At 33.7% G+C, this 24,798-nt stretch overlaps 1 protein-coding gene and 1 long non-coding RNA gene across 15 annotated transcripts in view; one reads left to right on the top strand and one right to left on the bottom strand.

Annotated features, from left to right (window-relative positions):
* Positions 1-24,798, top strand: part of GPHN (gephyrin) — a 611,785-nt gene that overhangs the window by 109,205 nt on the left and 477,782 nt on the right. For all 14 annotated transcript variants that reach the window (XM_082386487.1, XM_082386483.1, XM_082386492.1 and 11 more), the window contains exon 2: positions 426-504. In XM_082386487.1, the coding sequence (XP_082242613.1) occupies positions 426-504 (79 nt within the window). The remainder of the gene's footprint in view (positions 1-425; positions 505-24,798) is intronic.
* Positions 1-24,798, bottom strand: part of LOC309626235 — a 1,141,377-nt gene that overhangs the window by 1,029,904 nt on the left and 86,675 nt on the right. The gene's annotated exons all lie outside the window — the stretch shown is intronic.

The raw sequence follows: 24,798 nt of genomic DNA, 5'->3' as shown, positions 1-24,798 counted from the left end.
AAGAGATAGCACTTTTCTCCTAGTTTATCCTTTTTGTATCCAAAGTTCTCCATTGTCTTTAAAAATATGATTTTGGGGGATAGTTTATCTTTTTTTTTTTTTTTTTTCTAGTTGTTGTGGAAGCAGTGACTTGCCACTATGGACTGGTAAATTAGTCTTGTAAAAGTAAAATAAAATTCAGACCCATATGTTTATTCTTTTATATATTGTATTTTTATAAAGCCTGTGTGCTTAGATTATTGATTTGTTATTGAATGTTAATATTTGCTGTTTAATCTACCAGGCCCAGAAATTGATCATTCTTGTTTAGAAAAACCCTATCCAGAGAACCAATTTTAATTTCAAAATTCCTTTTGGACAGTAGTAATTTAAATGAAATGTAAACAAAAATTGATTTTCTTTTTCTTTCCCCTTTTCCTGTTTAGTGAGTGATAGTTGCTTCAGGAATCTTGCAGAAGATCGCAGTGGGATAAATCTCAAAGATCTTGTACAAGATCCTTCTTTGTAAGTATTTGGTTTTCAGTATTAAGTGTAAATTAAAACTTTATGATTTGTGTGACTTTTTCCAGAAGAGTTGTAACAGAACTGATTTAAGGTTGAGTAATTTCTTGTTTTCTAACAATTTGTGTTACATATCGTGAAGCACATAGAACAGTTTGAACAGAAGTGAAGTTATGGAACACTTTCTGTTTAGAAATTGAAGAGATTTTAGAAGAAGAGATAAAGTTGTGATTAATGATTGACTTTCAAAGAGTATCTACTAATGGTTGATGATATCTTACCAATTTGGCAGTAGATAGTAGGCAGGGAAGATAATTAGTAGTTGTTTTGCTTGGGAAGGCAAGATTGAATTTGTTTACATCAATTTTAAACTTTTTTGAATAATTTATAATAATCATTTGTAAGTATAATTACAAATGTAAAACGGTTATTTGTAATAACAATATACTTGACTGTATTGAATATATTTCTGATGTTTTACATTAGAACACTATATGTAGCACAAGATTTTTGAAGAGTTTTGTAGGTTTCAATTTTTAATGTTCTTGCTCATGAGTCAATTCCATTCTTTATCAGAACATATTTCATATCAGAATATAATGTCACTTTCTATTTCTATTTAATGAATCAATTTTTTTCAGTTTTATATTAACTGCAAATCATGCATACTATCTTCTGTAGGAAAATATCCTTCCAGTAATATCACCTTTTATTAAAAAAAAATTCAATACTAGTTAAGCCCTGGGCAGCAGGGAAAGAAAATTGAGTGTTGGCAGATGCTTTCTTTAGTGATATTTAATGCATTCAGTAAAATATATTATAACAAAAAATTACTCTTCCACATCAGATGTAATCTATACTCATCCAAATTTTACTAGTAATTCATTTAAAATTGTGTGAGGAATAAAACACAGGAGTGTGTTGAAACTGAAGGTTATTGATTTCGTAATGATTTTCCAAGTCATTAAAAAAATATAGTTGCAAGACAGAATGGTGAAAATGATTGAATATTGAAGTTATTGTAATGAACTCATTATTGTAATGAGTTTCGAAATGAGTTTCCAATCCCAATTCCCTAAATTTTTTTTCTTTTTTTAATGTCTCTCTTTTCCTCATTCAAAAGGATTGTCAATATTCCTTCTCCATGATTTTTATTGAAATGAAGATTGATAAGTTGTCCTTTCAGTTCTATAAATATTTAATGAAGAATAGAATTGTTCTATGTGGATATAAATATTCCTAGTAAATGAATATTGAATAACATGTGCATGAGGATATGGGAAGAAACTTTACAATATCATTGAAAGATGTCACCCATTTGAATGGATAATATACATTATTCCATTGTATTATTTGTAAGGTATATTTTTGGTACAGTGGGATTATATATCTTTTTAATGCAGTCTTTTTGGAAAAAAATGTGCTTATATGGACTTCAATAATATAAAAGCTGCAGAGAATATACTTGAAAAATGGATCATAATAATGAGTTGTAGTGTTTTGAAACACTTTGGTACTTCTTCCTAGAATGTAGAATAATATTCATAATGTAACCTATCACTAAAATAGGAATTTAATCTTAGAGAAAATTTCTAAGAGAAGTTTATCTCAGATCACTACTGCATTGAGTGGACAAAATAATTCTAAGTCTCTGTTTTAAAGTAGCCAGATATCTTAATTTAACATCATTCTCTTAATTTGGCATTCGTCTCTTGGCATTAGTCTTGAATGTAAGAATTCAGTGAGCAAGAATTTGTCTTTGCCCTTGACACTTGGATTTGGAAAGAACTTTTTTCGTAATAAGAATTGTCAAAATGTACTATTAATGGCTAATTCATTTTTTAAAGATATATTTCTTACTTGCTGAAATTCTGTAGGGAAAGAAATGCCTGGTGTGGAAAACTAATGTGTTTTTTTCAGTTGTTATGATGGGAAATATTTTATTCTGAGTTACTATTCTATAGCAATATTAACTTAGTACATACCTTAAGCCAGCTACCTGTTTTCTGGTGCAGACTCCCAGACTCTTGATGTAATTCTTTACTGTTTGTTCATCAGTTCATGTACACTACTTTTTGGTTCTATATGAATTGTTTATGTTGTAACATAAAGTAGAAAATATTTCGGAAATAACTTTTCTGCAAAAATCCCCTCAAAAAATAACTGGCATTTGATGAGTACTCCTGACTAGTGTAAGGGTTGCTAAAATTGTATAATATGTTATTTTAATAAATGTTCCAAATAAAAAATATTATTAGAATAAGATATGTGTGTTGAATGAATGCTTTATGTGTTAATCTGCCTGGCAGATTTGTATTATGCTTCACCTACGTGAGCTCCTGATACTGAAAGGAGTTGATGTGTGAAGAAAAATTAAGTACTGTGTTTCAATCACTAATGCTGTACGAAAGGAAGACAGAATAAAGAGAGAAGGAAAAAGTAGGTTGAGAAGAACCCAGGCTAATCTGATCAATATTGATACTCAGAATGGTGTGTAGAGTGTCTTAATCAGATAAATGAACAGGTATGGAATATCTGTGGACAAAGTATAGTAATAAAACCAAGTTGTATGTGTGTATATGTATGAATGAATGAAGTTTAAGAGGTTTACTGCCTCAGAGGAGAGCAAAAGGGCAGAACCAAAAGTGACTAATTTATACTCTTATATCTATGGCAAGCTAATGGAATAATGTGATAGATCCTCTGTAGTTTATCTAAACTGTGTATAGTACACAACCCAAGATTTTTAGTAAAATCATTGTAGTGAAAGTAATTATTGGGCTTGAGTGAACTGAGTGAGCTATATTGTGTGAACATGATGAAGGAGGGATGCCATGGGAGGAGAAAAAAAAAAAGTTGTGAATCCCTAAGCAAGACTTTCTGATCTTGTTACTAACTTTTGATTTGATGTAATAATGAGGGCAGAATCTGACTTGTGGCAAGGTTGTGGTGAGGGGAATACATGACAAGCTCTCTTCTTTGGGTAGTTACTCTAAGAGTATTTGTTTCTGTCGTAGTCTTGTAGGTGTTACGTACAAGACCAAGTAGAGGAACTTGACTTTCACTTTTTGCTAATAATGTGCCTAAAGGTTTGTTTGAATTAGTAATTTGCCTGCGTGTTAAATTTTGAAATAAACAATTTAACAGTTTTACTTATCTTCTATTTATGATTATAAACATTTTAAGAATGATATCCTCTGCTGTATGTATAATTTGTCAATTTGAGTTGTTTTATGAGACTTCTTGTATTAGTTGTGGTCTTCAATGGCACATTGAAAAGTGTTGTCAAATTTAACTTGATGTTATATTAGAAACGTATCTAATGTGATACGTAATTTTCATACATACAAGAAACTATTAACATGGTATAATTAATTTTGTTCACTTTAAGTGGAGGGTTATGTGCTATTTAAATCATAAAAATTTTTACTTTTTCTTGTTATCTATGCTGGAGAGATGACTATTATATGAAAAAGAGATACTGTATATAGCATACTTTCAGTTATATCAGTTGTGTTCTCTATAGTGATAATTCTCAAAAATGCTTTCAAATTTCTATTGTCTATTTGCTGAAGATGAAAGATAAAACATATTACGATATTTATGCTTAGATTTGTTATTGCTTATTTATAAACTATTTAGCAGAGATAATTATTTGAACTCAGATTCATTTATAGAAATTATTAAAAGCTGTTTAAGAATCAAAAGAGGAAATATAACATAAGAATGAAAAGGACTAACAGAAATTGAATACCTGTTTGTGCTACTCATTGTGTTGATGCTGATTGTGTGTGTGTGTGGGGGGGTATAGATGGATGTATCTTGTTTGTTTAATTTGCAAAAGCTGTTAAAAATTTTGGTGCATCGTAGATACATGATATGTAAATCAGAGGAGGAATTGTTTAATTCATAGAAGAATTGTCCATCTCTGAATACTAGAAATATAATTCATAATGTAGGATATTAGTAATTTTCTTTATAGGGCAAATAGGGAAGGTTTATATTCCTTGAAAATTTTGCAAAACATGAAAATGATGCCAGTCTTTGTTGTTTTTCTTTCTGTTACTCAGAATGTATTTTCAGTTGCTTCAGTAATGTTAAGATTTTGAAAAAGATTTTACCAAATTACGACCTCTTGTGATTTTTAAGAAAGGATGATTCAATAAAATAGAAGAAATCTTAATTATAAATTCTGGATAAATTGTATTATGGATGAGGAAATACTTCCTCTTGTTAATATTGTTAGTGTATTTTTTTTAATTGTGGTAAAATAAGCGTAACAAAATTTACCATTTTAACCAACTTTACCATTTATAAGTGTACAGTTCAGTAATGTTAAGTATATACACACTGTCGCAGCCTATCCCTAGAGTTTTTCATCTTGGAGAACTGTAACTTTACACCGATTAAACAATAACTCCCTATTTCCCCCTCCCCCCAGCCTCTGGCAACTACCATTCATTCTGTTTCAGTAGTTTTGGAATACTCTAGGAATCTCATTAGTGGAATCATGCAATATTTGTCTTTTTGTGGTTGGTTTATTTCAGTTAGCACAGTTGCTTCAAGGGAGTTCCAGCATGTGTCAGAATTTCTTTCCTTTTTAAGGCTGAATAATGTTCCATTATATATATATATATATATCACAGTTTGTTTACTTATTCATCCATTGATGGGCACTGAGTTGCGTCTACCTTTTGGCTGTTGTGAATAATGCCGCTCTAAACGTGGGTGTGCAAATATCTCCTTGAGACCCTGGTTTCAATTCTTTTGGATATATACCCAGAAGTGGAATTGCTGTATCATATGGTAGTTCTGTTTTTAAGTTTTTGAAGAACTTCCATAGTGTTTTCCATAGTGATTGCACCATTTTATATTCCTGCCAACAGTGCATAAGTGTTCCAATTTCTCCACTTCCTCACCAACACTCATTTTCTGTTGGTTTTTGTTTTTTAATATAGTAGCCATCCTAATGGGTGTGAGGTGATATGTTCTTGGTATTTTTAATTGAACTTCACTTCTTTTATCTTTAATAATTTTGATGCAGCTCATCTAGAGAGTAAAGAAAAATAAAAGGTACTCTCTCTGTTTGATTATTATGATACTTTGGTACCTTGTGAAGTAAACTGTGTTACTTATTCAGTAAAATAGAAATTCTTTTCACTGTCATTACAAAGATTATAAAGTACAGATACATCCAGGGTAATTTCATAACAATATCATTTTAATCAATTAATCTTCCTTGTTATGTATTATATTACTCATCTTGTATTAATACTGCGCTTTGTTATACCTAATCTGTAAAGGATTGCTTTTGGGTAAAAAAAATTTTCTTATTTAGTTAGAAGGTGCCTGATTGGAAATGCAGCATACTAATTAAATAATAACAAAAACCTGCTAGTTGAAATGTATTTTGATAGTATAGATCATTAGTGTTTGATAATGGCATTTAATGTTTAAGAACAAAGATAAAATTGGACAAAATAGTTGTATCTGATTATAAATTTCTTAGACATGAAAATTTTATTTACCTTTATGTGCTTCTTTACATATTTTACCACCTTTGGTGGAAGCTATTCTTTTCATGGTCCTGAAACACAGCCTCATCCCCCTGAGTATGTATACTTGTCTTCACACTACAATCTGATTGAATGATATTTTGGTCCCTTGGATCATGACATTAAATATGAAGGAAAGGCAGGATTGCCGTCTGGAAAGCAATCATATCTAAATATAGCCTGTACTTATCTGCTGGTGTTAAGACAGGTTGCTGTGGTGAACTGAATTTCTTAAAAGTGCCAGTCATCAGAGGATAAACAGTGGTTTTTGAAGTGGTTATTTTCCATAGAGCTGTACATTCTCATACTGCAGGTAGATGATTTTAGTTAATGTTTTTTACGGCTTATTGATTAAATTTCAATTTTAATGTTTTTTATGGCTTGCTTATTAAATTTCAATTTTAGAGTATCTTTGAGACCTTTAATATATTTAAAAAAAATATTTCTCTTTAGCTTTTCTTAAAAAATTATTTTATTTTTGGCTGCATTGGGTCTTTGTTGCTGCATGTGGGCTTTCTCTAGTTGTGGCGAGCGAGAGCTACTCTTCGTTGTGGTGCATGGGCTTCTCATTGCGGTGGCTTCTCTTGTTGTGGAGCACTGGCTCTAGGTGCGCAGTCTTCAGTAGTTGTGGCGCGCGGACTTATTAGTTGCGGCGCACGGGCTTAGTTGTTCTGTGGCATGTGGGATCTTCCTGGACCAGGGCTTGAACCCATGTCCCCTGCATTGGCAGGCGGATGATTAACCACTGCGCCACCAGGGAAGTCCCAAGAGACTTTTAATTATTAAACAAAATATAAGAGTTTTTATATTGTTATCCTTTGTTTCTCTTAAGATAAATTTCATTTGATGTGGAAATGATTTTTCCAAGGACAGCATTTTAAACATTATTGATCATTCATTTTGCTCTGCTGCCAATAGTTCTGCTAAATCGAAGACAGACACCAAAGCTGTCTTGTCTGTAATAACATCTCTAACTGTAAGTTTTTATCATTTTTAATCAGGTTCCTTTTTGGATTATATGGTTATTAGACTGTAAAGTGTATATTTGGACAGTACAGCTTAATCTAGGCTGGTGCTAAGGTATTATGGTACTGTGCTCTATGTCAGAACTGCAAATCCAAAGACTTTGGATTATACTTTACTTTTAGAAGACTTTCTGTCATTTCCATCATTCCGTACATTCCTGAGAATGTATATTGCAGTTTTTATGGGTTCATTTGTTTAAAAATTTATTTAATCAAAACACTAGTAGATGTTCATCTTACATTCTTCAGCAGTTAGGTTTAATTGACATTGTTCTTGTAATTAAGGAACATATGATTGAAGATGAATAATATCTGAGTTATCTACCTTAGGCATATAGATGACCAATCCAGTATTAGAATTTTTTAATGAAATAAATAATGTATTGTTTTAATTAGTTGATTCTTTCATTTTCAGGGTACAGACACCTAAGTCAAACTAGCTTAAAAAGCTAGTTTGTGATTTGATTGGCATATGTAACTAAGGAGTACTTCTCAAGGAATCAAGAAAGAGTTTCAGAAACCAGATCAAGGGTGGGAGCCTCAAAGAAGAGAATTAAAGAGTTTGTGCAACTGGGTTTGTTTCTCTCACTTTCTGTCATCATCTCTTTTGGTTTTTCTTGGCTTTATTCTCACTTACGGCAGTCAGGCTTTCTCCATGAAATGGGCAAGATGGTTGATAACTTACTCTAATTCCCTTCCTTCTAGCTCCATGATCTCTCTTCACTTCATCTCTCAAACATAAAATCTCATGGAATAATTCCGATTTTGTTAATCTGGTCATGTGCCCAAACCTCAGCCAATCACTGTGGCCAGGGGTATAGGCTATCTTGACTTACCATTCATGGGACAGATGCCTGTGGTCAGAATGGTGGGCTACCCTAATTAAATGAGAGAGAAGATAGTCCCAGAAAAAGAGTGATAAAACTAAGAGATGTCTAGTGTATTCAGTCTCAGCTGTTAATTTAAGGACGAATGTATACATTGTCAAGAATTGTTATTATTTTAAAACAGAACATTTTGCTTGCCTTCGCATATCATCTCAATTAGATAGGTATTGGTAGTAATAGCTATAATAATTTTAAAGGACTGCATAGTTCAGTTAATTGATAATAGTTGTTCCCTATTTCCTGATATTATTGACTGTTTATGTAGTACACACACACAAATGTGAAATGACTCAGATGAATTTATTACTTTAATTACAACTGGCTAGACAGCAGGTAGAATAATAGCAGATTATTTCTATCTTTCCATACTTTCTTCTTTCTTAAAAAGAGAAACTTTACTGCTGTCAGTCAAAAAGGGAAAAGGAGTCAAAGATTCTCATTCCCCTTTCCATTATAATACCTTAACTGAGGAATATTATTATAGAGGCATATAAAAGTTAAATGGGAGCACTGACAAAGTATTTTAAAAAGAGGTGGTCCTTGAAATGAAGCTTTTGTTAAGGGAAAAAAAAGCAGGAAGGGAGGGAGGAAAGAAGGAATAACAGAGAGAGAGGGAGAGAATGATTGATTATGAGAATGAATAGAAACTCCAGGGGTATGTTACACTTTTTAGAAACTCAGTTTGGCTGAAGATGAATGAGAGTCTACGAGATTAAAACTAGTAATTAAAACGAAGTTTTGATATCCATGTATTTCATTTATCAAGAACACATTGATACATCTGACACTGATGGCCAGAGTGAAAAAATGAATGATTGCATTGTCTACTTATATTAGTTTTATATTGCCGTGTAACAGATTACCACAAACTTTCTTAAAACAACACGTATTTATTATCTCACAGTCAAGATTTTGGGCACAGTTTAACTGGTTCCTTTGCTCAGTATCTCCCAAGATTGCAGTCTAAGTGTTGGCTGGGGATTGCATTTTCATCTGGAGGCTTGACTAGGGAAGATTGCTCCAAACTAGTTCAGGTTGTTAGCAGAATTTGTATCCTTGTGTTGTATGACTGTATATCCTGCTTTTTGCTGGGAGTTGGCTAGTTTCCTTCTGCACCTTCCATCATCTGACGGTCTATTGCCTACTACATTGAAATTTCCTTTTCTGCATGGGAATCATACTCAGTTTAGCTCTGTCAATTTAGAGATGTAAAACCTAAAGCTCAGCTGAGTTGTGATTTATCTAAGGTCCTAAAACTACATGGTGATGGGCCTCCTGACAACCAGGCATTGTGTTCTTTCTACTCCTAGCCTTAGTTTTGACTTTCTTGGTTTTGTTCTCACATTTAAAAAATTTTTTTTTCCAGTTTTATTGAGATGTCATTGACATACAGCACTGTATAAGTTTAAGATCGACAGCATAATGACTTCACATTTGGTTTTAGTTTGTATTGCTGAGTTTATTAAAAGTATGATGGAATAACATCTTAGCACTGGCCACCTAGGAACTGACATTAAAATGTTTGAAAATATTTTTTTCTATATGGCTTGTAGGTATATGACTTTTGATAATTTAATTGTTTTCTCACCATGAACTTTTATATATATATATTTTTCTCAGTTTTTATTAGGAGGAGGAGGAACAGAATTTTTGTTTCCTTTGGTTATGGTTTATGTTGGTATCTGCAGAGACTAAACGTGAGATTGAAAGTGAGATTTAACACCTGCAAAGGAAAAGCCTCAATGAAATAATGACAGTTGAGTCCTATATATGAACTCCTTTTGGATTTTTCAGTGGAAGATTGTTGGTTGTTGGTTGGGAAGACAAAACAGGCAGGTAAAGAAGCTTGCTAATCAAAAGTCTGCCTGAGTATGCTTCCCTAATGAGTTTCCTAAGAAACACCTGCTTGTGACTCAGCCCACATTAGGAAGAAAATGACAAAAGAAAAGCTAGGAGAGACCCGTTTATTTCTTTTCTAGATGTTTTAAGAGTTTAAAGTTTTAAAATACTATTCTTTGAGAGTAAGGAGAATTAAATTACCTTTACCCAGCTGGGAAAATGTCCACAATACTAGACAATTGGGCAGCAGTTTAAAGGAGACTAGCCCTTGCTGCCCCTTCTTTCCACTCCTACCTGGTCAGTGTGGTAAATGTTAACTACCCTAATCTTTTTTTACCCTCTGAGAGAAATTAAATGAACGTTAAGAAGGAAGCTGAAATTTTAAATTTAGGGTAATCCATTTAGGGAGGAAGGCTGGTTGAGCTGATTGAGCTTGGGTTTTTTCCTTCCTGGAGTCCTCTATGATCTCCCATGTGCTCCTCCTATATGTTGCCTAAACTTCTATCATAGCTTTTTACACTATATTATCATTGTTTGTATATGTACTGTCTGTATTTCTCAATAGATTATAACTTCCTTAAGGGCAGAGACTGTTAATGTTTAATCTTATATCACTACCACCTACCACAATAGAACCCAACCAGACATATTCCTTAAATAGTTGAGTGAAGGAATGAATGTGTGATTTAGTGACTAAATGAAAAAATGGGTAATGGAAAGAGTAAGAGAGTAACAGACTGAATGTATAGTGAATATACATTGGCAAAACGTGCTTTTTCCCCATTCTTCAGGCAGTTCTAACATTCAGCCCTTTATTGGTGTTCAATACAAAAGTTTACTCTCTGGTGACCTAATAGCTGTATTTAAACTTTGATCAGTATTGGTTCCTTCTGCAGCCTCAGTATCTTTCTAAGTGTGTATGAGATAAATGAGAGACCTAACTCCATGAGCAAAAGGATATGACGACCTCACTAATCCCCATGGTTTTAATTTCTAGGCACTTGCTGTTTAGAATACTGAGAAGATATCACCAACAAAGGATTCCATTTTTTCCTGATGAAATCGAGGAAGATCCCTGAAAGCATTTTCAAAATTGAATCTATTTTCTGAACAGTTCACTTTGAAAATAACTCTCATAGCATAATTTTGTAGAGGAAAAAAAATATTTTGAGTAATTCAGTCTTACTTTAACTTGTTTCTTAAAAGACAGTAATTTAAAAAGTAAGTTAAGATAGTATTTTTCTTTTTGTTCTGTAAAGTTGTATCTTATCTTTCCCTCTTTTATAAATAACTAAGACCATAGTCAGACTGGACAAATATTTGAGTTGCACTTTGTGAGGTGAAGTGACATTTATATTCTGGTCAGAGTTTCACTTAGCCACCTGGCATTGAGTGCAAATTTTTATAGTTCACTTAAATTGGAAGCAAAGTGATATTAAGTTGACATTTTTTAGCAGAAAAAGATGAAATGTAAATAGGGTACTTTTTAATACTTAGTTTAAAACATTCTTTTCTCCTCTATAATTAAGTCAAGAATTTAGAAGTGCTTAAAAAACAACTAGTGAATATTTATTGAGTATATACTATGTGTCATTTAATATGGTAAGACCTGCAAAATAATGGTAAATAAAGTAGGCATGGTCCTTGCCATAATTTGGGGGACAGTTTTTAGTAAAATGGACTTCAGGTTACTCTTTTTGTTTCCAGAATACCTTTATAAAGGACAGTGGTTTGGGAAGGTGTCAGATATTGCTAAAAAGATGTAATCCAAAGGTCAATTGTGTGTCCTAATAAAGTATATTACATTCTCAAAAGGGTAGAATTAGATCATTTGTTATATATGTTATTTATAACTTTTAAATTTAGTTATTTCATTGATTTATTCAGACCAATGATTTAGTCAGGATAATTGGATTTGAGAAAGCCATCCAGAATAAGCTGTAGTTTGTCAGTGCCTCCCTTAAAGTGTAATGGAAAAACTGAACACAGTGTTTTAGATTTGATCTGGCTGTCACCGAAGAGATTAAGCCTTGCTGAAATTGTTTGTTGCACTTCTAATTCTTTGTGAATTTACTTTAACTTTTTTTTTTTTGGAGGGAGTGGGGAGTAGGTAGGGAGCCTGAACAGAGGCATTATCCTCCTTTCCTAAGGATCTTTTTAATGTCTAGACAACTTTATTCTCTATTGAGATCTAAATTGTATACCATACAGTTCATCCATTTAAAGTGTACACTGTAATGGGTTGTTTTAAAATTTTTATTTTATATTGGAGCATAGTTGATTAACAATGTTGTGTTAGTTTCAGGTGTACAGCAAAGCTATTCAGTTATACATTTACATGTATCTATTCTTTTTCAAATTCTTTCCCCATTTAGGTTATTACAGAATACTGAGCAGCATTCCCTGTGCTATGCAGTAGGTCCTTGTTGGTTATCTGTTCTGAATATAGCAGTGTGTACATGTCAATCCCAAGCTCCCAATCTATCCCTCCCCTCCACCCTTCTCCCCTGGTAACCATAAGTTTGTCCTCTAAGTCTATGAATCTATTTCTGTTTTATAAGTAAGTTCATTTGTATCTTTTTTTTTTAGATTCCACATATAAGCGATATCATATGATATTTGTCTGACTTACCTCACTTAGTATGGTAATCTCCAGATCCATCCATGTTGTTGAGGTTGGCATTATTTCATTCTTTTTAATGGCTGAGTAATATTCCATTGAATATATGTAACACATCTTCCTTATCCATCCATCCATCGATGGACATTTAGGTTGCTTCTGTGTCTTGGCTATTGTAAACAGCGCTGCAGTGAACACTGGGGTGCATGTATCCTTTCGAACCACGTTTTTTTCTGTATATATGCCCAGGAGTGGGATTGCTAGATCATATGGTAGCTCTATTTTGGGTTTCTTAAGGAACCTCCATGCTGTTCTCCATGGTGACTGAACCAATTTACATTCCCACCAACAGTGTAGGAGGGTTCCCTTTTCTCTGCACCCTCTCCAGCATTTATTGTTTGTAGACTTTTTGATGATGGCCATTGTGACTGGTGTGAGGTGATATCTCATTGTAGTTTTGATTTGCATTTCTCTAATAATTAGCGATGTTGAGCAGCTTTTCATGTGCCTCTTGACCATCTGTATGTCTTCTTTGGGGAAATGTCTATTTAGGTCTTCTGCCCATTTCTTGATTGGGTTATTTAGTTTTTTGATACTGAGCCACATGAACTGTTTGTAAATTTTGGAGATTAATCCCTTGTGGGACACATCATTTGCAAATATTTTCTCCCATTCTGTGGGTTGTCTTTATGTTTTGTTTATGGTTTCCTTTGCTGTGCAAAAGCTTTTGAGTTTAATTAGGTCCCATTTGTTTATTTTTGTTTTTATTTCCATTACTCTAGGATATGGCTTGGAAAAGATATTGCTGCAGTTTATGTCAGAGAATGTTCTGCCTGTGTTTTCCTCTAAGAGTTTTATAGTATCTGGTCTTACATTTAGGTCTTTAATCCATTTTGAGCTTATTTTTGTGTATGGTGTTAAAGAATGTTCTAATTTCATTTTTTACACATAGCTGTCCAGTTTTCCCAGCACCATTTATTGAAGAGATTGTCTTTCATCCATTGTATATTCTTGTGTCCTTTGTCGTAGATTAATTGACCATAGGTGCATGGGTTTATTTCTGGGCTTTCTATCCTGCTCCATTGATCTATATTTTGGTTCTTGTGCCAGTTCCATACCGTTTTGATTACTGTAGCTTCGAAGTCAGGGAGCCTGATTCGTCCAGCTCTGTTTTTCTTTCTCAAGATTGCTTTGGCTATTCGGGGTCTTCTGTGTCTCCATACAAATTTTAAGATTTTTTGTTCTAGTTCTGTGAAAAATGCCATTGGTAATTTGATAGGGATTGCATTGAATCTGTAGATTGCCTTGGGTATTATAGTCATTCTGACAATATTGATTTTTCCAATCCAAGAACACAGTATATCTTTTCATCTCTTTGTGTCATCTTTAATTTCTTTCATCAGCGTTTTATAGTTTTTTGGAGTACAGGTCTTTTGTCTCCTTAGGTAGGTTCATTCTTAGGTATGAAGTATAATAAACCTAGGAATTATTCTTTTTGATGTGATTGTTTCTTTAATTTCTCTTTCTGATCTTTCGTTGTTAGTGTATAGAAATGCAACAGATTTCTGTGTATTAATTTTGTATCCTGCAACTGTACTGAATTCATTGATGACCTCTACTAGTTTTCTGGTAGCATCTTTAAGATTTTCTATGAATAATGTTGGGTTGGCCAAAAAGTTTGTTCAGGTTTTTCCTTAAGATGTTACAGAAAAACCTGAATGAACTTTTTGGCCAACCCAATATTAAGTCATTTGCAGTGACAGTTTTGCTTCTTCTTTTCCAACTTGGATTTCGTTTATTTCTTTTTCTTCTCTGATTGCTATGACTAGGACTTCCAAAACTATGTTGAATAAAAGTTGCAAGAGTGGACATCCTTGTCTTGTTCCTGATCTTAGAGGAAGTGCTTTCAGCTTTTCACCATTGAGTATGATGTTAGCTGTAGGTGTGTCAAGTATCACCTTTATTATGTTGAAGTATATTCCCTCTGTGCCCACTTCTGGAGAGTTTTTATCATAAATGGGTGTTGAATTTTGTCAAAAGTTTTTTCTGCGTCTATTGAGATGATCATATGGTTTTTATTCTTCAATTTGTTGATGTGGTGTGTCATACTGACTGATTTGTGGATATTGAAAAATCCTTGCATCCCTGGGATAAATGCCACTTGATCATGGTGTATGATCCTTTTACTGTATTGTTGGATTTGGATTGCTGGTATTCTGTTGAGGATTTTTGCGTCTATGTTCATCAGTGATATTACCTGTAATTTTCTTTTTTTGTGGTATCTTTGTCTGGTTTTGGTATCAGGGTGATGGTGGCCTCATAGGATGAGTTTGGGAGTATTCCTTCCTCAGCAATTTTTTGGAATAGTTTCAGAAGGATAGGTGTTAACTTGTCTCAGAATGTTTGATAGAATTCGCCTGTGAAGCCATTTGGTCCTGGACTTTTGTTTGTTGGAAGATTTTTACTCATTTTCAATCTCAGTACTTGTGATTGGTCTGCTGATATTTTCTATTTCTTCTTCGTTCAGTCTTGGGAGATTGTACCTTTCTGCGAGTTTGTTCCTTTCTTCCAGGTTGTCCATTTTATTGGCATATAGTTGTTATGATCCTTTGTATTTCTGTAGTGTCCGTTGGAACTTCTCCCTTCTCATTTCTAATTTTATTGATTGAATCCTCTCCCTTTTTTTCTTGATGAGTGTGGCTAAAGGTTTATCAATTCAGTTTCTTTTTGAAGAACCAGCTTTTAGTTTCATTGATCTTTTCTATTGTTTCTTTTGTTTCTATTTCATTTATTTCTGCTCTCATCTTTATGATTTCTTTCCTTCTATTAATACTACCTTTGGGTTTTGTTTGCTCTTCTTTCTCTAGTTGCTTTAGGTGTAATTTTGGGTTGTTTATTTGAGATTTTTCTTGTTTCCTGAGGTAAGATTATATTGCTATCAACTGCAGAAGACCTTCCAATACTGGCAGGTAGCCCTGGCCCACAGGTCACTGCTTTTTCCCCCTGGGTCCTGGTGTGCACAGGACCTTGTACGTACCCTCCAAGAGTGGAGTTTCTGTTTCCCCCAGTCGTGTAATTCTTGCGATCAAACCTTGCTGACCTTCAAAGCCAGATTCTCTGGCGGCTACTCCCCCCATTGCCAGACCCCCAGTCTGGAAAGCCTGACGTGGGACTCAGGACTTTCACTTGTGTAGGAGAACTTCTGTCATATAATTATTTTCCAGTTTGTGGGTTACCCACATGGCGAGTATGGGATGTGATTTTATCACAGTTGCATCCCTTCTGCCATCTCGTTGTGGCTTCTTTTTGTCTTTGGATGTAGGGTATCTTTTTTGGTAGGTTGCAGCATTTTTTTTTTTTTTTTTTTGGTCAGTGGTTGTTCAGCAGTTAGTTGTGATTTTGGTGTTTTTGTAAGAGGAGGTGAGCTCACATCCTTCTACTCTGCCATCTTGCTGGCCAATTCCAATTCTTAATGGTTTTTATTGTATTCACAGAGTTGTGCTCTCATCACCACCACCAATTTTTTAGAATATTTTCATTGCCCCAGAAACAACTCCCCAACCTCCCCCTCCTAGACAACTATTAGTCTACTCGTTGCCTCTATATATTTGCCTGTTTGGGATAATTTGCATAAATAAATAAATATGTTCCTTTTCTGACTGGCTTCTTTCACTGAGCATAGTATTTTCAAAGTCCATCCATGTTGTTTCATATGTCAATACTTCATTATTTTTATTGCCAAATATTATTTCATTGTGTGGATATACCACATTTTGTTTATCCATTCATCAGTTAATGGACAGTGCGATTTTCCCACTTTTTGGAATTGTGAATAATACTGCTATGAATTGTAAAGGTTTTTGTATGGAAGTATGTTGTCTTTTCTCTTTAATATAGAGCAAGTGGTAGAATTGCTTGGTCATATGGTAACTTCATGTTTTAACATTTTAAGGAAGTGCCAGAATCACCCCCTTTCCCCCCAGATTTTTGTATTGTGGTAAAATACACACAATAAAGTTTACCATCTTAACAATTTTTAAGTGTATAATTTGATGGTATTAAGTATGTTTGTAATTTTGTGCACTTATCACCAACATCTATCTCCAGAACGTTTTCATCTTCCCCAAATGAAACTCTGTACCCATTAAACACTAACTCCAGTTCTATGCTTCTCTGCAGTTCCCAGGAATTGCTCCTGGCAACCAGTATTCTACTTCTATCTCTATGATTTTGACTACTCCAGAAACCTCATATAAGTAGAATCATACAGTATATGTTGTTTTGTAACTGGCATATTTCACTTAACATAATGTCCATAATGGCTTCAGAGTTCATTCATGTTGCAGCGTATCAAAATTTCCTTCCTTTTTAGGGCCAAATTCTATTCCAGTGTATGCAAATAGCACATTTGGTTTATCAGTTAATTTGTCAAGGTATACTTAGATTACTTCCACATTTAAGCTATAGTAGCCAGCCTAATGGGTGTGAGGTAGTACCTCAATTTCCCTGATAATTAGTGATGTTGAACATCTTTCCATGTGCTTATTAGCCATTTGTGTGTCTTCTTTGAGAAGTGTCTATTCAAGTCCTTTGCCCATTATTGAATTGGGTTATTTGTTTTTTTGTTATTGAGGTTTTGGAGTTCTCTGTATAATGTGGATATTAATCCCTTATTAGGTATATTAATTGCCCACATTTTCTCCCATTCTGTGGGTTGCCTTTAACCTTTGTTGATGTTGTTTGATGAAGAACATTTTTTAATTTTAATGGAGTCCAGTTTGTCTTTTTTTTTTTTTTTTTTTCTTTTGTTGCCTGTGCCTTTGGTGTCTTATCCAAGAAATCACTGACAGATCCAATGTCATGAAGCTTTTGGCCTATTTTTTTTTTTTTTTAATATTTATTTATTTGGTGGCACCAGGTCTTAGTTGCAGCATGCAGGAGCTTCATTGCAGCGTGTGGGATCTTCGCTGCGGTGTGTGGGATCTTTAGTTGTGGCATGTGGGATCTAGTTCCCCGACCAGGGATCGAACCTGGGCTCCCTGCATTGGGAGTGCAGAGCCTTAACTATTGGACCACCAGGAAATTCCCTTGGTCTACATTTGATTCTGAGAGTTTTGTAGTTTTAAGTCTTACATTGGGGTCTTAGATCCATATTAAATTAATTTTTATGTAAGGCATAAGGTAAGAATCCAACTCATTCTTTTGCGTATGGACATCCAGTTTTCCAGCAGAGTAACATTTTAATTTCTTTAACAATTTTTCACTATATTTTTAAAGTATTTTCTTAGTAGGTTACTCTATGGCTTACAACAAATATCTTAACAGATTCTACTTATTTATAGTAACTTAATTTGTGTGAGATATAGAAATGTTAATTCTGTATAGCTCTATTTATTTTCCTCCCTTTTTAAAAACAATTATTATACATATTTTCTCAATATATGTTACAATCCCAACACATAAATTGTTATAATTAGGTTATATAATTTCATATCTTTTCAGGAAACAAAGTATATGTGTATAAAAGTGTTCATTATGTTAATATTCTTATTTACTATTTTTTATTCTTTTCATTTGTTCTTGTGGTGTTGTCATCTAGTATGTTTCCTAACCCAACACAGCTTTGTCCCTCAAGCTTCTTGTGCTATTTTGTCAATTATATTTTGTTTTTATGTGCTGTAGGCCCAACAATATAATCAGGTCTTTCTCTATATACATACAAACATAATTTTATACAGTTCTTTAAATCAGTTAAGAAAAAAAGAAGTATACAATTATACTGTCTTTTATAATTACCTACACAATTACCTTTGCTCTTCATTGTGTGTGTCTGTGTGTTTCTGTGTATATTGTAATTACTCTGGGGTATTGGCTTTCAGTCTTGAAAGTTTTTTAGTATTTATTGTAAGGTAGTTCTGCTAACAATAAATTCTGCCTATTTTATTTATCTATGAATATCTTTATTTTGCCCTCATTTTTGAAATATTACTTCCCTGGACTTAAATTTTTATTTGACCCATTTTTTTTCTTTCAGTGGTCTAAATATTTATATCATTCATTCTACTGCATTCTAGTCTCTGTTTCTGATGAGAAGTCAAATGTTTATCTTATTGGAGTTCCATAATATGTGATAATTCAGTTTTCTTTTTTAGTTTCATGATTTTGTCTTTGTCTCTCACATTTTTACTGTAGTGGGTTTATTTGTGGATGTCTTATCTTAATTGGAGTTGGTTGAGGCTCTCAGATGTGTAGACCAATGTTTTTCATCAAATTTTGGAAGTTTTCCGCCATTTTTCCTTGTAATATTTTTCAGCTTCATTCACTTTATTTTCTCCTCTGATACTCCCATTACACATACATTGATGTTTTTGGTGGTGTCCCAGAGTTTTCTGAACCCCTGTTCATCTTTCTTTATTCTTTTTTCTCTGTTCTTTGGTTTACCTAATCTCCATTGCTTTATCTCCAATTTCATCAATTCTTTCTATTGCCAATTCATACTTAATGTTCCCCTAGTGAATTTCCATGTCTTTTTTTTTTTTTTTTTAATAAATTTATTTATTTATGGCTGCGTTGGGTCTTTGTTGCTGCGCCCGGGCTTTCTCTAGGTGCGGCGAGCGGGGGCTACTCTTTGTTGCGGTGCGCAGGGTTCTCATTGCAGTGCCCTCTCTTGTTGTGGAGCACGGGCTCTAGACGTACAGGCTTCAGTAGTTTAGGCTTGCGGGCTCTAGAGCGCAGCCTTAGCAGTTGTGGCGCACAGGCTTAGTTGCTTTGCGGCATGTGGGATCTTCCGGACCAGGGCTCAAACCCGTGTCCCCTGCATTGGCAGGCAGATTCTTAACTACTGCACCACCAGGGAAGTCCTCCGTGTCAGTTTTATACCTTTCATCTTCAGAATTTCAATTTGGTTCCTGTATTATAATTTTTTTGTTGTTATTTTGTATTTAATGAGAAGTTGTCATCACACCTTCCTTACCTTTTTATTTTTTCCCAGTTTTATTGAGATGTAATTGATATATAACATTGTATTAGTTTAAGTTAACAACATAATGATTTGAAATATATATATACAGATAGTCCTTGACTTAACAATGGATTGATTTAGACTTTTTCAACTTTACAATGGTGTGAAAGTGATATGCATTCAGTAGAAACCATACTTCGAATTTTGAAGTTTGATCTTTTCCTGGGCTGGCACTGTACCAAATGATATCTCTTGTGATGCTGAACAACAGCAGTGAGCCGCAGCTCTCAGTCATGTGATCATGAGAGTAAACAACCGACACCCTTACAGCCATTCTGTACCCATACAACCGTTCTGTTTTTCACTTCCAGTACAGTGTTCAATAAATTACATGAGAAATCCATTACTTTATTATAAAATAGACTTTGTGTTATATGATTTTGCCCAGCTGTAGGCTAATGTAAGTATTCTGAGCACTTTTAAGGTAGGCTAGGCTAAGCTAAGAACTTCAGTAGGTTAGGTATATTAAATTATTTTCAATTTACAATATTTTCTACTTATGATGGGTTTATCAGGGTGTAACCCCATTGTAAGTTGAGGAAGATCTGTATTGCCAAATGATTACCACAATAAGTTTTAGTTAACATCTGTCATCTCACATAGCTATAGTTTTTTTTCCTTGTGATGAGAACTCTTTTGATCTACTCTCTTAGGCACTTTCAAATATGCAGTACAGTATTGTCAACTATGGATACTATGCTCTACATTATATCCCAAGAACTTATTTATCTAATCACTCTAAGTTTGTACCTTTTAACCACCTTCATCCATTTCACCCATCCCCCACCCCCTGCCTCTGGCAACCTTCAATCTGTTCTCAGTGTCTATCAGGTTTTTTTTTAAAATTCCATATATAGATGAGATCATACAGTATTTGTCTTTCTCTCTCTGGCTTATTTCACTTAGCATAGTGCCCTGAAGGTCCATTCATGTTTCACAAATGGCAAGATTTTATTATTTTTTATGGCTGAATAATATTCCATAGTGTGTGTATTTATGTGTGTATATATATATACACACGCATATATATGTATACACAGAATTTTCCTTATCCATTCATTCATCCATCCATGGACACTTAGGTTGTTATCATGTCTTGGCTATTGTAAATATGCTGCAGTGAACATAGGGGTGCAGATATCTTTTCGAGAAGGATTGGTATTTTTCTTTATTTTTCTTTTATTTTGTTTTTTAATTTTTATTGGAGTATAGTTGATTTACAATGTTGTGTTACTTTCTGCTGTACAGCAAAGTGAATCAGTTTCACCAGTGAAGCCATCTGGTCCTAGACTTTTATTTGTTGGGAGGTTTTAGATTACTGTAATCTCCTTCTAGTAACCAGTCTGTTCAGATTTTCTATTTCCTCATGATTCAGTTTTGGTAGGTTGCAACATGTTTTCTGTCTCTTTGTTCAAATTCTCACTTTGTTTATGCATTGTTCTCTTGATCTTGGAGAGTTTCTTTATTACCATTATTTCAGCTCTTTATCAGGTAAATCACTTATCTTCATTTCATCAGTCTGTTTCTAGAGTTTTACCTTATTAATTTGTTTGGAACATATTCTTCTGTTTTTTGTTTTGTATTTGTTTTTGTTTTTTTTCATTTTCCTTGACTCTGTGTAAGTTTTGATGCATTAGATAAAATAGTTCCCTTTCCCAGTTTGATGGAGTGGTCTTATTTAGGAGATGAACCTCATCAATCAGGCCAGCCTGAGCTTTTAGTTTTCTCCCAGACCTTTATGATTGTCCAAGCTGCCATCTTTATTTTTAGTGGCTTCTAGTAGTTGAGGGTGTGCTGAGACAATTCAGTGTTGATGATATGGTCATTTTCTTGTTCATCTGATGTGTAGGATTTGCTTAGTTTCTGGATTTCTTTCAGAGGGAGTTGCTCTGTGTGTAGCTGTAAATTTGGTGTGTCCATGCTAGGTATTAAGATCAGGAGGCTCCTGTGTTGCCATCTTGGGCAACTGCATTGGGATTTAGTACACTAAGGACTGGGTCTTGATAAAATAAATATCCCTTAAGGGTTTCTGGAGTTCAGTCCAAGATGGTAACATAGGAGCCTCCTGAATTCATCTCTTCCCATGGACACTGAATCTACAGTTAAACATGGAACAATTTTCTTTGAAAGAAATCCTGAAAAGTTCTTTATCAGTGAAATGGAAAACTATCACATAGTACTCTGTTTTTCTTTATGGGAGGAGATAAGAGAGTGAGGTCTAGTTGGATGTAAATGTAAACTTTCAAAGGGAAAGACAATTAGCTGCTGTAAATTCAACTAATATTTTTATTTTTTGCCACAAATACTAGACTTTGCAGATAGAGTGAGAAGTAAAATAATTTTACAATTAAAATTCAATGAAGGAAGTATATTTGTAATTTAGATTTAGGGGGAAAATCTGACAGTAATATATGTAGGCTTGTTGGATCTTGTTTTGATTTTACTTCTCCATTATAAGTTGATTTATATATATTTTGGTACTTAGTAAATTGTTGCTTTTGTACAACTCTTCTGGACTCTTTCTGGTTTTTTACTTCTTTTCCTAAATTTGCACTTCTGCTACTGTTCTTGCATTTAATCATTTATCCTAGAATAGAATAAATGTTCACTTAAAGATTTTTATTGTTTCTCAAATATTTTTATTTCAGTTTTTTGGTAGTATGTAATGTGTGCTTATGAAGCTACCGGTGGGTATGCACACACACAAGGCTTCTGCCCTACCAACATACATGCACATGTGTACACACACAGACACACACACACAAATGTGATTGTATGGATACATACGTAAATATGCCTGTATATTTATAGTTACATATGTAGGTATATGTATACTTGCACAATATACATTTCAGAAAAATACACATATACTTCTTATATACATGTATAGTGTTTTGCATGTTTTTTTTATTTAACATTATATTTCAAAGATGTTTCAATTTCAACATAAAAAGACATCTCTTTTTAATAACTGCATTGCATTTCATTCTATGGATGTGCCATAATCCACTTAAGTAGTCCTCTGTTGATGGTCATGTGAATATTTGCTACTCAAATATTGATGTAGTAAAAATGCTTGTGCTAATGCCATATTTTTTATATGTGCTAGTGTGGAACTATAGGAGGCATTTCTAAAAGTAATTTGTAACTTAGAGGGATATGTACTCAAAGTACATTTTGAAGTGTTAATAATAATGTCATAATTGAGTTCTTTCCAAGAATTCCAGTTTTCTCTGCAATTCATCTTAGAAGGGTGATAATGTCAATTCTTGGAATACAACATTTCATTCAGTCTTAAGCCAATTTTGTTCAGTTTAACACGATTATAGCAGAGAAGTTTGGACTCTCTGTCTGATTGCTTAGTGAACTGGGGTCAAATAGGTGTCAGGCAGTTAACCTGTAGGCTAAATGTATAATTTATCATTCCTAATAACGTCATGTTTGAGAGAGAATAGGGCCATTAAAACAAATTATATATGTTTTGAAATATTTATTGACCAAAAATTTGGATTTTATATTAGTGGATCCATAAAACCAGTCTACTGAAAAACTATTTTCAAAAATAAAACCATGTCTTAAAAAATAACAATTAGACATGTACTTTAATGTGACAGTTCAAAATTTTATTTATAGTGATTATCATCACATAATAAAAAGTGACAAAAGCAGAATAATATTTTGTACATATTTACATGCTTTAAGCAGTTTTTTAGCCATATCAGTCTGTAATATTGTGTCACTGATATTTTATTAAAAAGTATAATCTTCTTTGTTTAAATTTTTAAAATAAATTTCCTATAATCTTCCTCAGAAAGTTTTGAAATGTTTATTTTAGCCCAAGTGCTTTTACAGGTGGTGTTTTTTGTTGCTCCATTCAGAGTTCCTTCCTTTGACACATATTTATAGAAGATTAAACTCCTTAAAATAACTTGTGTCTATGATTCTTTGTAATGTTTCACAATAGTAAGATGTTGCAAAATTCTAGGCTTTCTCCGTTTTATTCTCTTCTGTACAAAATATAAATATACTAATTTCATTTGAAAATGAGAGCTCCATCAAAAAGACTCTTCTCACGAGTCAAGATATTACAAAGCACAACTATAAAATTTCAAAATTAAATCTTTTATCCTGTATGGGCTTTTATTCTTTGAGTTATCTAATTCCTCCTTTGCCTTTTAAAGGATGAATTTCAACTTCTTCTGTTTATAAACTTTGTTTTTAGTAATTACAATTCACTAAAAAGTTTCAAAAGCTGTACTTCTGGTGCTCCATTAACTGATTTTGAAAAACATGCACACAAATTTAAATGATTCATTTATAGGAGTAATCAGTACTCATATGGCACTTAGTTGATTTACAAAATAATTCTTAAAATAGGCTTTGTTGTCAGTATAATGCCTTCTTCTGCCTGTAGTTCTGAAGAATTGAGCCACATTCAGACGCAGCTGTCATACTTTTCTTGGGCATTAATTTACAAGATAAATTAATTCGCTTTATTTTATTTTATTATTATTATTTTAAAATTTTATTTTATTTATTTTTGGCTGCATTAGGTCTTCACTGCTGTGCGTGGGCTTTCTCTAGTTGCGGCGAGTGGGGGCTACTCATTGCGGTGGCCTCTCTTGTTGCGGAGCACGGGCTCTAGGCACACGGGCTTCAATAGTTCTGGTGCGCGGGCTCAGTAGTTGTGGCTCATGGGCTCTAGAGTGCAGGCTCAGTAGTTGTGGTGCACGGGCTTAGTTGCTCCGTGGCATGTGGGATCTTCCCGGACCAGGGCTCAAACCTGTGTCCCCTGCATTGGCAGGCAGATTCATAACCATGGTGCCACCAGGGAAGCCCTAATTCCCTTTAAAAGAAACAAATATTTTACATGTTTAATAATGTCAATTTGTAACAAAACATGTTAAGAAAATAAAAAAAGATGTAAATCTATAGCTGTAATTTACTGTGTCGAGAAGGAAAAACTTTTCCTCTACTCTTTATTTAATACTGTGAATTAAACTAACAGATTAGCAAGACAAAAGACATTTTATTACGTATATATGTACCAGTTCACAAAAAATATGTGACTCAAATAGGTGTTAGAATTTGGGGTTTATATACTGTCTTAAAAGGGGAAAGAGAGGGGGAAAAGAGCACTTATGTGAAAAAATTACTTTTTAGAAGGGGAGGAGAAAGGTCAGTGATGAGAAAACAAATGACTTTCTTGAAAAATCTGCAGGCACTTGGAAGAACAGATGGGAGATATGATAGTTTTGTGACAATTGCTGTTTGGGTTGTGTTGCCTACTTCTCCTCCAAGATTAGATTTGCTTGGGGGATGGGTTGGGGCGTGGGGAGGGTGGGGTGTA

This window comes from Balaenoptera borealis (assembly GCF_965194805.1).
Source record: "Balaenoptera borealis genome assembly, chromosome: 3".
NCBI classification, from domain to species: domain Eukaryota; kingdom Metazoa; phylum Chordata; class Mammalia; order Artiodactyla; family Balaenopteridae; genus Balaenoptera; species Balaenoptera borealis.
Note: the sequence above shows the minus strand (reverse complement) of the source record. Positions and strands in the feature narration are given on the sequence as shown.